The sequence below is a fragment of the Amblyomma mixtum genome, chromosome 3 (genome assembly GCF_055824585.1).
Source record: "Amblyomma mixtum isolate Tamu chromosome 3, ASM5582458v1, whole genome shotgun sequence".
In the NCBI taxonomy this organism is placed as follows: Eukaryota; Metazoa; Arthropoda; class Arachnida; order Ixodida; family Ixodidae; genus Amblyomma; species Amblyomma mixtum.
Genome location: NC_143014.1, coordinates 361,919,749 through 361,934,958, shown reverse-complemented (window position 1 = coordinate 361,934,958; position 15,210 = coordinate 361,919,749). Strand labels below are relative to the sequence as shown.

Genomic DNA, 15,210 nt, shown 5'->3' with positions numbered 1-15,210 from the left:
CAGGAGTTCCGCAAGAAAGTATCCTTGGGCCTATTTTGTTTCTTTACTACATCAATGATATTGTAAAATTAGAAAATAACTGCCGGTTTTTTATCTACGCTGACGACTGTACTGTGTTTTTTTCTGGGAAGGACATGGCGGAACTAGAAACAAAGGCAAGGGTTTTTTGTTACAAACTGCAAGATTGGTGTAAAAGCAATTCGTTGATTCTAAATGAATCTAAAACAAAATGCGTGCTATTTCGTGCCCGCAGCTCATTAATTGTTGTCCCAAAAACTGTTAATTTAGGTCCATACATAGTATCTGTAGAAAAATGTGTCAAATATCACTTGGGGTGATTTTTTCAGAACACATGTCCTGGAATGATCACATCAGCTACCTTTCGTCAAAATTAAGCAAGGCTGTGGGAATGATAAACCGATGCCGCCTTTTCCTTCCAACTGCAGTGAAACGTGTTATTTATTATGCTCTTTTCCATTCCCACTTGTGTTATTGTGTTTTAATATGGGGCAACACCACTACAACGAACATGAAGAAAATTTTTCTTCTTCAGAAACGAGCTCTACGCGCTGTTGCAAATGTGCCATTCTTCGAACACACAGCACCACTTTTCATTGCACATAAGATCATCAAAACACAAGACATATATATGTATAAATTACTTTCCACTTACAAAAGGGCCCTTAAAGGCACCTTAGATTTGTTTTTAGACTTAGCACGACTAAAACCTCCTTTGAGTAATTACTGTCTTCGTAATCAGTCACCTTGGCTGGTTCCAGCATCACGAACTAATTACGGCATAATGATGACAACACACGTTACCAACAATACTTAATCACTGTGATACACTACAAATTGATATTGCACAACTACCTCACAAACGTATCACCGAATAATTCATACAAAAGTCGTTTACTACCATCGTTACATAATGTATTAATGTCTTATCCAAGTTTGTTTTCCAGTTATGGTATTTCTGATGTGTGCATTTTTGTTTGTTTCTCCTGTATTTATCATGTTTATTTTTCTCACCACTATGTGCGAAACCAGATTTTTGTTTCCGCATGCAAGTGCATCGTTCGTCGCTGCTAATGGGTGTTGGGTGAATGGAGCTCAGTCAAGCCGCAACGAAGCGGCTTTTTCTCCAGTCACCTTTTTTCGCTGTACAATGTATGCGAAAATAAAGACTGATTGATTGATTATTCAAATCAGGAAATAGATCCTCCCCTACAAATTATAACCCCATCTCGCTCAGTAGTACTTGTTGCAGACTATTAGAACACGTCATCTTCACTAACCGTGTGCATATTTCGAGTCTAATTCATTTTTTACACCCACACAGCATAGCTTTCGGAAGTCATTTTCTAGAGAAACCCAACTTGCCAGCTTGACTATCAAACTTCACCATATATTAAATCCCGCATCAGAAGCTGACTGCATTTTTCTCGATTACTCTAAAGCATTCGACAAGGTACGTCACCGCTTATTATTTTTAAAGCTAACAGAACTGAATATCGACTCCTGCGTCCTGAATGGGTTCAATCATTTCTTCTTAACCGATCGCAGTTCGCTTCCGCTAATAATTTTAACTTACCTTTCAGCGAAGTTTATTCGGGCTTGCCACAAGGCTGAGTGCTCGGACCCCTTTTATTTCTCACTTATATCAACGATCTCCCTTCCACTGCATCATATAACATTCTTTTGTTTGCGGACGACTGTGTTGTTTTCCGCGAAATAAAATCCCCCGACGATGCTAACAACCTCCTTCAGCGTGATCTCTCTAACATTCATCTTTGGTGTTTTGACTGGCTTATAGAACTTAATACTAATAAGAGCAAAATTATGCGAATATGAAGAAGTTCCAACACTCCGCCTGTGTACTACCTAATTAACGTTGCCTTAGAAGCGGTTGCTTCTTATAAATACCTGGGTGTTCATATTTCTGCTGGCCTCAACTGGACGCGCCATATTTAGTATATTACTAACAAATCTAACCGCATGTTGGGCTACGTGCGCCGTAACTGTTCCAAAACTCCATCTCCCTTGAAATTATTGCTCTAGAAAACACTAATACGTTCTAATCTGGAATACGCGGCCACGATATGGGATCCCCATTATGAAAAACTGATAACTTTGCTTGAGCTGGTTCAAAATAACGCTGCTCGTTTATCCTGTGCAACTTTAACCATACCGCAAGTGTAACAAGCGTGAGAGCTAATCTTTCTTTACCTCTTTTAGCATCCCGCCAGAAGAAAATTTGTTAAAGCCTTTTTCATAAACTATACCATCATCTCATGCTATGTTATGCCATCATTTCGTCCCCCAGATACGTGTCAGACTGCACTGATCATCGTCACAAAGTTGGCATTGAAACATGCAACACTGTAACTGCATTTCAGTCTTTCTTGACTCGTACATCACGCGAATGGAAGCGGCTTCCCGCAGATATCGTCGACATAAGTGATAACCAGAGTTTTCGTTGTGCACTAGCTAACATTGTGTAACAGGAGTATGATAATACTTTGTTTTGTAACATACATTGCATCTGTTTATGTATTTTATTGTTTTGTAACCACTGCCCTCTTTAATGCGTTTGGCCCTGAGGGTTCAATAAAAAAAAATGAAACGAAATGAAATAATTGCTCATGTACGCTTTTACGAAAACTCTGCATTCACTAGATGCGCCTTTATTCAGATGCGAACATTGAATAAAGAAACAACTGTCGTGGCGCAGTGGAAACGCCCCCATCTGGCAGGCTGGGGTTCGGTTCCTGCCTGGACCCAAATTTTCTTATTTTTCTTCATTGTCAGTTCGTGCCTTTATGGACTATAGACTGGATTGGGGATTGTGGTTTGGTTCGTTGAACTATGGATTGCAATTACGTACTGACTTGTTGGATTGTCAGCCTCCCATTAAGGAGGCAGAAGGTTAATTACCACCTTGCACACTTCTTAGGTTTCACTCGATCAGTTATGGTATTAATAATTATAACTTTATAGTGCAAGTATTTATGTCAGCTGATATAGGGCCAGGTGAGGTTAATAAGAGTTTGCACCGCACACAATGATTTTCGTTATTTGTTTTCTACGTCTTTGCTTGTTTGTTTGTGTGTGTTAATTTTTTGTGGACATTGAGCAAATATCCTTGCGTTCCTGTTTTACTATATGCCCTTCTACGCCTACCTATTTTTCCTCTTCGCTCTCTCTTCAGTAGTTCCTGCTTTTTCGTTTACACAGGCCTTTGGTAAGGAACCCACAGTGAGAAAGACAGCCAGCACCCCCCTCCCCCCTTTTTGCATGGAATAATCATTGCTACTACTAATACTATAAGCATTACCTTCGTGTTTTCTTGAAAACACATTTTTGATTATGACTAATGTGGTCAGCTAAGCCAATGGTAGCAGGGCTGATTATCACACTTGCGATAAAGTTAGCAGTGTTTTGTGTAAGTTTTGGGCTTTTCACGATGGTGTGGACAGGCGCATACTGCGCAAGACATTCCTCTTTCAGTAGCCCCCCTTTTTCTCAGTTCAGTCATTTGGCCACAGTCTTGTGGTTTCTTTGTTAAGTCCACTGAAAATAAAATTTTGCTTTCTGTGCCACAGGTAGAATGTACAATGAATGATGCTCTGAGGAGAGACATGCACCAAAACGCGTTTTCCTGCTACACTTTTAGGGGATGAGTAACCGTTCATTTAGCTTCTTTCGCCATTTTTCACTGCTCTGGCAAGGTACCGAGGTATGGTTTGTTGGCTACAACATGTGTTAATATTTAACTATCGACATAAAATAAAGCAATGTGAATTGATGCTTTTATGCTGTTTTGGGTGTTGCTCTTCTAATGATCTTCCAGCCGTGGTTTCTCCACTGAAATGAGTACCAGAAAACAAATACGAGAACAAGAAGGAACTAGTGACTTCCGTGTTTCCTTCGCATGTTTTATGGCTTCAGTAAGTTAATATCAAAGAGCTCAGGTGTGCATATTAGTTTTTTAATTAACCACTGTAGTATCTCTAATAAATATGTCGTTTCAAAGGAAAAACTGTTTTCATTTATCCTGTACAAACCCAGCAGCACAGACAATAGAAACAATTAATTTTAAATCTTGATTTCATATGGCAGGATGTCGTTTAGAGGGAAGGCTATCAAAATTGAATGTAAAGCGCGCACTGTTCATGTGTGCCCTCAGAAGCTTTTGGGGGCCGCCGCGGTGGCTCAGTAGTTATGGCGCTCGGCTACTGGCCAGGAAGACGCGGGTTCGATCCCCGCCGCGGCGATTCAATTTCTATGGAGGCGAAATACTAGAGGCCCGTGTACTGTGCGATGTCAGTGTACGTTAAAGAATCCCAGGCGGCCGAAATTTCTGAAGCCCTCCACTACGGCGTCTGTCGTAGCCTGAGTCGCATTGGGACGTTAAACCCCCACAAACCAACCAACCAGATGCTTATGGATGAATACCTGAGGAATTGTCTTTCCCTTATGCAGAATGGAAAGTTGGAAATATGGACTAGGAGCACACACGTTTTTATATTTTTACGAATTAAAATCATCTCTAGAGCACGAAGCTTCATGTAGAAGATACCTACCATGTAAGTACAGTTCGTGTGGAAGGGTGCTGACGCTTAAAATGGAACCGAAAGTTTTCATTTATATTATATAACTAGCGTTCTTCCTTGAGCCCAGATTTGTGGAGGTAAGATTTAGATATGTTAGTATTGTTTCGATCAAAATTAGTAAACTTCTTAAATAAAAAAAAATTCGGATCATATATGACAAAATTCAAAGGGTGATTGATCATTAGTATTACTGATGATGGTGATTACAAAGTCAAGGGCAGTAAAGTTTGAACATACTCCTCTTTTCTGTTAGAGAGAGCCCAAGTGCTGGCGCATGGCTTGAAACAATGAGTACTTTGGTGGTCTGTTTCTGCTGTTTCTTATGTTTCCTACTTCTGTTTTTCTTCGAATAAGAGGACACATGTCTGAAAATATCAGCCGAAGCTTGAGGAGCATTTAGATATCCTTGCATGAGATGGTACAGTGAGTATTGCATGGTCTTTGTTTCACATGCACACTTAACTGATGGATACCGAACCATGACTTGAGAGCCAAGTACCTCTAATGTATGAGAAAAAGGCCAGGTTATTGCACATCTGTGCAGCAGCGCAGTGTAGGATTTTAGTTTTCATTAGGATGAAAATTAATATATTACTACTTTATGGATACAAAACACAGAACAAACCACAGGAACAGGAAGAACTACACGACACAACATGCTGACTCGGATGACACCACGTGCATGAAGGTCCATATGGAGTTGCGAGTCGTATCACTCGAGAAAAAGTCTGCTCTCGGCGGTTGGCAAACACGAGTCCTTACAGGTGCGTTCTTCCTGCCGCAGTGCTCGTTGCAGAACTCAACGAGCAAGGAACGGAGGCAGAGTTCCGTTTTCACATGTTGGGAAAAACTCTACTGTTCGTTATAATCTCTTGTTCATGAGGCTATTCAGTCTCTGGAAGAGCCATATAATCTGCCGCCACGCCGAATCACCACGGTGATCGAAGTCTTTGTTCTGAGAGCAGTGTGCCTTGGTGCGGGGAGTATATGCTGCCGTGGAAGAGCCGCCTAGTGGGCTAGCCTATCTACATGCATGTGTGTGTCTCCAAGAACTTTGACGCTTGGGAAGGTGGGGAGGTTCGGGATTATGGCGGGCTCGTATATTTCAGCCCGGTGTTCGTTGACATGATCATATTCAGATTTTCCTTTTCGGGCACTTTTTCATGCAATAAAAACAGTGTCTCGGTGGCCTAGGGGTAGCTTGTCTGATTTGGTATTCAAGGGGCACGGGTTCGAATCCCATTTGACTGCAGTTTTGTTGTCACTACAGGTAAGTTGCTTTACATTCTTATATGTCATATTAAGATTTGAGGCATATGCGAGGTTATATTCACAATTTATGCGATGTTTAATCCCTCCACTCCACGTGTGACGACACCACCTTCTCGACCAATCCGCATTTTCTTGCAAGCCGGCAGGTTCTACGCTTAACGATAGCCTCAGTGCTATTGCGTTATAATCCATTTAAGAGTCAGCACCCATCCCGATCTACAGTTCCTTTCCTGGGAGGGCAATTTTTTATTTGGCCATCGTGCCCAGAGTACAAAAGATGTAGTGGAATAGCATTTTATCCGTAAGAAACTGCCTATGTCCCTTACCTTTCGATCTTCAGCGCTGATAGAGAAAGTTGCCTTCTGAGTGAAAATCTGAAAAATGACTCATTGATCGGCTTTGGCGTGTTTGTGCTTTTTCTTACCTGGCTCACATGCGTTCTTTGCTTCGCTTTGCTCTTTGTTTGTTTTTCATTTTTATATCGCGCGGTTGGTATAAATAAATATGCCTCCTATAATCAATTATTTATTGCTTAAATTTCAGAGGCACCACAGGCTAAACGTGCGAGGACTAGACAAGGTATTTTCATCAAGTTTAGCCGTGAAACGTAACCAGCAATAACGAGGCGGTTATGACGTAGCGTCAGCCTCTTTGCTTACGCTGACGCAGTTGCGCCAGCCTGAGCAGCTTGCATGGCGGTTGTTTTGCAGTGTCGTGGCTTATGCTGCCGCAGCAAAAAGCCCACGCTTAATTGGGCAACAAAACTGCGTCCAGTCATCGCTTCTTTCATTCTCCTTCTAATGAGCTTTCATCACTGGTTCTTCGTTTTCTTTCCTACAAGGGAACTCTTCGTCCGGGTTCTGCGTGACGTCTGATGGAATGTTCGTGTCCCTCTTGATGCTGTACGAAAAGGGTGCGTGTTAATTTCTCAGAAAACAGATTGAGCGGCTAGATTTTTCACCTTTGAAATTACATATCGAAGCAGCAGAGGTTTTTCAGTGAATGACAACAAAATGACCATGATAGCGCTTTGCTAGACATTCTGTTAAAGTTTTGTTATTACATCCCATGTTGACTTCAGGGGATGGCCTGAAACACAGCAGCGAAGAGGTTAGCACTTTATTGATTTCCAGAACTTCATTACATGCTGCCATTTTCTAGCTCCTGTGAGGAATGGTGAAAATTGCATTTTACACTTTCATAATTGTTCATCTTGATAGCTATTCAACATTAAAATCTACGTATTGAGCGATGGTCCAGCGTGGGGAAAGAAAAAAAGCTAACCTTTTTTTTATAACTAGCGCCGTACTGCCTGTGCTGAGCTAAGATTTTTTACCGGCAATTTCTTTAACGAACAACAAGCAAGCCAGTACTATCTTCGTGTACAATGTGCTCGAAAGGGAACTAGGCAGGGATAAGAAAGCGCACTTAAATCATTAGAATGAAATCTTGTGTGCGCGTTCACATACCTTCTTCTCTTCACGTCATCCACTGTGTGAGGAAGTGTCCGCTTGTAGGTTTCTGGGAGAATTAGAGCCAAGAGTGCAGACAGCACGCAGACACCACAGTCCACGGCTTTTGGAGCCCAAGGACCGATTATGATTCCCTGAAATTCACAACATTGACAACTGCCTTCCTACTTCACAGATATAGAAGATGCGATCAATTCTTTTGTCACTAACCATTTTTAAGAGGAGGTAGCGTTTTAAATCCGGAAATTTGATACTTTCAAACACGAACTCCGTTTTAAGCACAGTACATAAAATTGGGCGTTTTCTAGTTCAGCGCCGAAAGGTAAGCCCGTTTGATGTGCTTTAACTGGCACTCATTCCACTCTTTGAGATGGTTTGTGCCGCAAAAAATAAGCATTTACATTTAGGCTACAGAAACATGGTTCACAAAATATAAGTTCGGCGATTAATATTCGAGTTAGTAGGAGTACCTGCGTTTTTATTCATTTATTTTATTTTCACAATACTGCAGACCCTCATTTGGATCCAGGCAGGGAGGGCAGACAAACACATTCGCACAACACTGTAGCATATATACAATCTAAAATAGCTCACAAAGTGCATAGTCAAAATCAACAGCCGATGTCACTTGTAGAGGCAGGGTGTTTCATTTGGCAATAGTTCTCGGGAAAAAAAGAAAATTTAAAAGCGTTAGTATGCGTGAAGTATGGTGCTAAAGTGTTATGATGTCGACGAGTTCTACGCGTTTCAGAAAACTGCACATAGGGGGTTGGAGAGATGCCTAGTTTTCCATGGATTAGTTGGTGAAGGAAGGATAGGCGGGCTATACTGCGTCTGATGTGGAGAGGTTTAATATCATTTGCTGCCATTAACGAAGATGGGGAATCAGTTGTGTTGTACTTATTAAATATAAAGCGTACTGCGCGCCTCTGTATTTTTTCTAATTCTCTTATGTCTTCTTTTGCATGTAGGTACCAAATTATGGCGGCATGTTCGAGTTTTGGTCTTATAAGAGTATTGTAAGCTAATAGTTTGCAGTTGCTAGGTGCGTCCTTAAGTTTATGGCGAAGAAAACCAAGTTTACGTAAAGCTGAAGATTTAATGTGGTCTATATGGTCATTCCATTTTAGTTGCGAATTTAGAACAATACCAAGATACTTATACATTGGCACTTCTTTAACTGAAACGCCATTAATGTGATAGTTGAAGGAAAATGGATTTTTCTTCCTTGTTATCCGCAATAGCACAGTCTTTTGAGTATTGATTTCCATGCCCCATTTTTCACTCCAGGAAACGACACTAAGCAGAGCATTATCTAAATGTTCCTGGTCAGAAACGGAAGATACGGGAGTATATATCATGCAGTCATCGGCAAACAGAGCAATCTTAAAAGCTGAATTAACACTTCAAACTAAATCATTTACATATATAAAAAAAGTAGGGGACCGAGCACACTTTCCTGAGGAACCCCAGAGGTTACAGGGAGTGCGGAAGAACAACTACCGCCAATCTCCACAAATTGCGCTCGGTTTTGTAGATAAGCTGCAATCCAAGAAATGAGCGGAGGTGGTACACCAATGAGTTTCAGTTTTAAAAGAAGCTTGTTATGCGGCACCTTGTCAAAGGCTTTGGCGAAGTCTAGAAATAAAACATCAATTAGTCCTGACTTGTCTAAAGCTGCACTAAAATTATGAATGGCTATTATCAGTTGTGTAGTGGTAGAGAATCCCTTTCTAAAGCCGTGCTGAGCAGGGTTTAAGGCATTATTACTGTTTAATATTGCAAGTATATGATTGGCAATGATATGTTCGATAAGCTTACAACAGGATGACGTTAGAGAGATCGGGCGGTAGTTGTTTACAGAGAGTCGATCATCATTCTTATAGACAGGAATAACCTTCCCTGTGAGCCAGTCAGCCGGCAAGGAGCAAGAAGATAAGGAGACACGAAATATTTTGGACAAAAAACGAGACAATGATTCAGCATAGCGCCTCAAAAATGCATTAGGAATGCCGTCTGGGCCGGGAGAACACTTCGTATCTAATCGGAGTAGCATTGCAATGACACCTTCATCAGATACAATGTCTAACGGTTGAAAGGAATCACAAACAAAACCGTCAATTTTTTCACCGTGATCAGTTAAGAAAACAGACTGGAAATAATTATTAAAAGCTGTGGCAATGCCCTTTTGGCACGTAACAACGCATCCATTCGTGAGTATTTTTTTCGATCGGCTTATGAGACTCTCTCATATGATTCCAAAACTTAGCAGGATTACTTTTTATGAATTGCGGGAGACATTTTGTGAAGTACCGTTTCCTGGCCAATGTAATATTTGAAGAAAGTTCAGCCGCAAGTTCTGCTAAAAGATTTGTGTTTGGTCGTTTCGAACGCTTTAGACGCTTGACTTTACGTTTGAGATGAATAATGGGGCGATTAATCCACGGATTCTTTTTCTTGACGCGTTTCATCATGTCTGGAATGAAATTCAGCTGACCAAATTCACAGTGCTCCTTGAAGGTAGCCCACAAAACTGAGACATCTTCACCCAAAAATCTGTTGAAAGCAATGTCTAAATAATCAAGTACTGATTCATCAGTTGCACGTGAAAAGTCTTTTACAACTTTAAGCAAATATTTGCATGATTTATCACAAGAAGAAAATATGAGAGAAACAAGTAGCAGTCTGTGATCTGATATTCCCTCCAATACAGATGAAATGTGCGCAGAAAACAAGAAGCTGACAAATACTAAGTCTAAAACAGAACTGCTCATCCCTCGCACCCTTGTTGGCTCAGTTACAACTTGTCCAAGGTCATGAGCAATCATTAGGTCCGAAATTAAGTCTGCATTTTCAGAAGGTTCAAAAGATCCAGTAGACCAATGCATATTTGGAATATTAAAGTCTCCACAAATGATTTTACTGTTCCTAAATGAATGCATATGATCCTGCAATTTGTGCATATAGTCAGGACAAGAATCTAGAGGCCTACACAACGCGCCCAGAATGAAAGTGTGACCAAAGTAATTAACGTTTAGGAATAAACTTTCATGGTTATCTAATTTCTGCAAAAGCTCACTTTTAATATCATGTTTTATTAGGATAGCGACGCCACCGCTAACATTCTCGTTAAATTACGCTACTCAGCTCTAAGACCTGAAAGCTCGAATAGAACACAAAGACACTTTCAAGAATGTCCTTAAAAAGCAATGTTTCCCGATCGGTCGCGCCAAAGTCTCCACGTGCTCTGTGTATTTCGCCGCATTTATGGATATCTTTTGTTTCGTGTAGCGCGATACACTTGTAAAGAAAACTATTTCTGGCTTCGCAAAGCGCTCGCGCCAGAGAATATGCGCGCAGTGCTCTTCATCTCGAGATGATGCGCACTGTGCAGAGCACCTGAATAATTTGCGATTCGCTGATGACATTGCCTTGCTAAGTCAATAAGGAGATGTACTGCAAAACATGATCAATGTAGCGTCAATGTAAGACAGACAGAGCAAAACAGTAGACCATAAAATTAGCGTGCAGAAAACCAACGTAATGGGCAGCAGTCTTGCAAGAGAACAGCACTTCACAATTCGTAGCGAGGTGCTGGAAGCCGTAAGCGAATACGTCTACTTAGGGCGGGTAGCGGCCGCTGATGCGGATCATGGGACGGAAATAACTAGAAGAATGCGAATAGGGTTGACCGCATAAGGCATGTTCTCTGAGATCATTAATGGTAGTTTACCAATATCCCTCAAGAGAAAAAGTATACAAATGCTGCATCTTACCGGTACTCTCCTACGGGGCAGAAACGTGGAGGCTAAGTAATGGGCAACGCAGCGAGCTATGAAAACAAAAATTATAGGTATAACCTTAAGAGACCGGAAGCGGGCAGAGTGGGTGAGAGAACAAACGAGGGTTAAAGAAATCCTAGTCGAAATGAAGAGGAAGAAATGGGCTTGGGCAATGCATGTAATGCAGAGGCAAGGTAACCGCTGGTCCTTAAGGGTAACGGAGTGGATTCCAAGAGAAGGCAAGCGTAGCAGGGGGTTGCAGAAAGTTAGCTGGGCGGATGAGATTCAGAAATTTGCGGGGATACGGTGGATGCAGCCGATAAAGTCCAGGTTAATTCGAGAGACATGGGAGAAGTCTTTGCGCTACAGTGGGCGTAGTCAGACTATTGACGATGATGATGCTCTTCACCTTTATTTGCTAATATACTTGCTCTCGGAGTTTTCGCCGTTAACGCCACAACTATCAGCTGCAGACTGGAGAAAGGACCGGTTTTTTAACGCGATCAATAAATGAAATATAAAAGCGAATGAGGGATATTTCTACTGCTCATAAATAAAAGCCCGTAATTAGAGAACATTTCATTCAGCTCTAAAGACGTTACTGTCAACGCATTTGTAAATATTGGCATTTTTGTGTGTCAATTATTTATACCATTTCAGCTTTTGGTACGCTGGAATCAGGGTGAAAAAAATGCATTTTATCGTTGACAGCGTTGAACGTAGCAGCGGCAAGTCTGCTGTTTTGCGCTTGTTCGTGTTGGCCTCGGGTTGCCGTTGCTCGAGTCGCTTCCCTCGCTTCCGCAGCCTCCTAGTGGCGCCGTGTCTACATTTCGACGTCGTTCCACTGTAAGCAGCGCGATCCGCCGGTCATGGCATAGGTCTAAAGAGTACACTGCAGACTCGACTGCCGCAGAGCTATGGGGTGTGTACGACACATAGCCAGTGTAATGCAGAAATGGTGCCGGCTGTGCGGCCGCAACGCTGCGCGGCGCCGCACGGAAAGGCGAACGCCTGCAGACGGCTCGCCGGCCTGCGCTCGTTTTGAAGCGAAAAGCTTCACTACGCGGGTCAGAGCGAAGCTTCGCGTGAGCCGTACTGGTGAGTTATGCGCATGCGCGAAACGGAATGACGTCACGCGCCGCGCAGGTGGTCGCTCGTCGCCGCCGCCTAATCAGTCGCGGGGCGTTTCGGCGGGCGCTACTGCGCATGAGCGTCGCCTCCTCGCTGTCGCTACAACTGCGCGTGTGGGTCGCCTCCTCACCCCCCGTTTGACTTTTCGTTGCAGCGGCATGTTCCCCGCGTCGCAGCCGGCAACCCTCGTCTTCGTATTCCTGCGGGCAGTTTTAACCTCGCCGATTTCCGTCTCCTCTTCCGCCTCCGTATAGACAGTTTGTGGACGGCCGTCAAACCAAGCATAACTGAAGTTTTTCGCTTGTATATCCAAGCTTAACCAGAACTAAGCACTGCCTATTTTTTTGCGTTTTTGATGGTGATCGTGCTTGTTGTCCTTTTTTATACTCTACGAGACAGGTATATTTTACCACATCAATACACGCCCTATAACAAAAGATTACCCTCAGCGCACACATTCCATTGATACTACCCCTGCCTATGCAGTCGGATGCTCCACTGGGTATACAGAATGCTCAGCACACATTTTCATGCACGAAAAGCACTGCACAGGAAATGTGTTGTTGCAGCCTTTAAGGGCGTGCCTGCAGTAAACAGTGGCGCTAGTCTTAAGAATTTTCACAGCGTCCCGCCATTGCTGTTCCCTTCTCACAACAAACTGGCGTTCGCTTCGTAAGGAAGCTCTGGGTCCCGTATTCGTGGTTACGCAATCTTTGAGAGCGTTGTAATAAATTCGCAAGGGTGCGAAAAGATTAGACAAGATAGATTTATATCCTTGCGAATTCGAGGACACCCCGCGACGTACCGCTGTCAGGGCTCAACAATGCAAACATGTGCCGCTGAAAGTGCACTTGCGTAACAGAACACCTTCAAGATAAAGGAAAATTAAATAAGATAGTGTAGATTCCAAGGGCAACTGGGGTTGCCGAGCTCCTGCACTGCTTGGGCCCGCAAGGACAATGTAATTTTGATGCGCTCTCACCGCCAGCGACGCTCCAGTTACTGCCGACCAAACCTGCTGCAGCCACTGAACCAAACCACCATACCATGGACTCCAAGCAAGAGGCCTTAGTACCGCTTCCCCAACATGAATACACCATAGCCCGTGCTCTGTCAACATTTCGCCGACACACACAACATTCCGCTAGAATGACACCCCTCCACCGAGCGTCGCCAGCTACATGGTGACTCTATCCGTGACGTCGTTCTCGCGCTTCGAGAACTGGCAGTCTCTTGCAATTTAGGCACTCAAGTCACCGAAAACATGTGCGAGCAGTTAGTCACTGGCGTCGCACCTCCGCAGTGAAGAGAACGGCTGCTCTTGGAAGGCGACACGCTGACGTTCGACCATGCAGTTGAAATTGCGCTACTTCGTAAGAGAGCTCAGCTCGGGTCAGAAGCCTTTGCTAACCCCGTTTAACGCGTCGTTCGGCAACAGCCACGCCAGCGTTGCGCAGTCGGGCGGAACACGCCAGATAGCCGCTGTTTCAGCAAAAACGGTGCATGTCCCTTTAGCCAGAGGAGGCCCAGCCTTGGACGATCTCGTCATGCTGGCCGCTACTTCAGAAACGACCACCACCATTGTTCCGTAGAGCAGGAATCCGAAGGCCTGTGGCAATTGCGGCAAAGCAAGGTGCGAGCCGTCCGTATGCACCGCTCTCGGCAAAACCTGCTTCCCATGGGGCCGCCACGGCCAATTCATGGAAGTCTGCCGTAGCTCCCGCAAGCGCACAGGGACGACGCCCGGTTCAGGTTCGGGAAGCAGTTCCTAAACAAGATGCACCAGGTGTAAACAGCATTATGACTGTTAACGGTGACAAGTGCATGGGTGTCTACATTGATGTGACATTGGCGCTAATTACCTCCATTTCAGAACCACGCGCTGTAAAGTTCTTGATCGACATTCGATCAGCTATGTCAGTCATGGAGGAGCAAGAATTCCGAAGCGTATTCGAAGACGCCTGACCAGCTGTAAACCTACGTTCTTCGACATTGCACACAGAAGATTCCAGTTGGGCCAAGCAAAAGCTAGCGCCTCGTTCAAGGAAAAAACGGCTGTGATAGCCATTCATGTCGCACTTCGTCTGAAAGCTGCACAAGCTTTAGGACTGCATTTTATGGGCACACAGCTACCTGTCCTGCACACGGCTGCCGAAGACGATTCAGAAGACTTGAGCCGAAAAGCAGCTACAAAGGGTACAAATATACAAGAGCACAAACCCCTTCTATGCAGCGGATATGAGGTGCCCGCAAGTCCTCCCAAGTTCGTTAAGCTACATCGTTTCGGTATGGCAGCTCACCAGGCCTTGGGTTGACCAAGGGCGTCCAACAAGAGGCCAATGTGAAGTATTCAGTTCCTCCAGTTGTGCAGAAGCTCAGAGGTTTGCCAGTTTCTCTGCGCAAGCCACTTAGCAGCAACCTTCAACACTTTCTTGCTGGCGATGTCATTGAAAGGGTTCAATCATCTGCATGGAAGTCGCCTATCGTTGTACGCAAGAAAGACGACAGCATCTGCCCCTGTGCTTACTTCAGAGAGCCCAACAAAGCTACTATAGAGCTTTCCTCTGCCTCATGCTGGACTTGCTGAGTAGAGCTAGCCACTTCTGGGAGTTCGATTCGGCCTCTGCCTGTTACCAGGTCCTGTTTTACCCGGACAGCGGAGACCTCACTGCGCTCATTATGCACGATGGCCTTTTTCATTTCAAAAGGGTGTGCTTCGGACTGGCATCTACTCCAGCTGTATTTCAGTACTTCATGACAAAGGTCTGAAGGGTTGCAAGGAGGTCCTCTGCTATCTAAACTACATCATAACATTGGGCCGGACTCGGAGCACTTCAGAAACCTGGAGCAGGTTCTCCTGTGCCGCTCTCAAGCTGGACTGAAACTGTGTGCAACGTAGATCTTCAATTAGTCTCAGCTAATGCTCCTGGGTGATCG

General features: G+C 43.8%; 1 protein-coding gene across 1 annotated transcript in view; it reads right to left on the bottom strand.

Moving 5' to 3' along the window:
• Positions 1-6,685: 6,685 nt before the first annotated feature.
• LOC149356570 (organic cation transporter protein-like) overlaps positions 6,686-15,210 on the bottom strand; it is a 41,836-nt gene continuing 33,311 nt past the window's right edge. The window contains exons 7-8 of the mRNA XM_089576378.1: positions 7,358-7,494; positions 6,686-6,788 (exon numbers count right to left, since the gene is read on the bottom strand). Of these exons, the coding sequence (XP_089432504.1) occupies positions 6,686-6,788; positions 7,358-7,494 (240 nt within the window). The remainder of the gene's footprint in view (positions 6,789-7,357; positions 7,495-15,210) is intronic.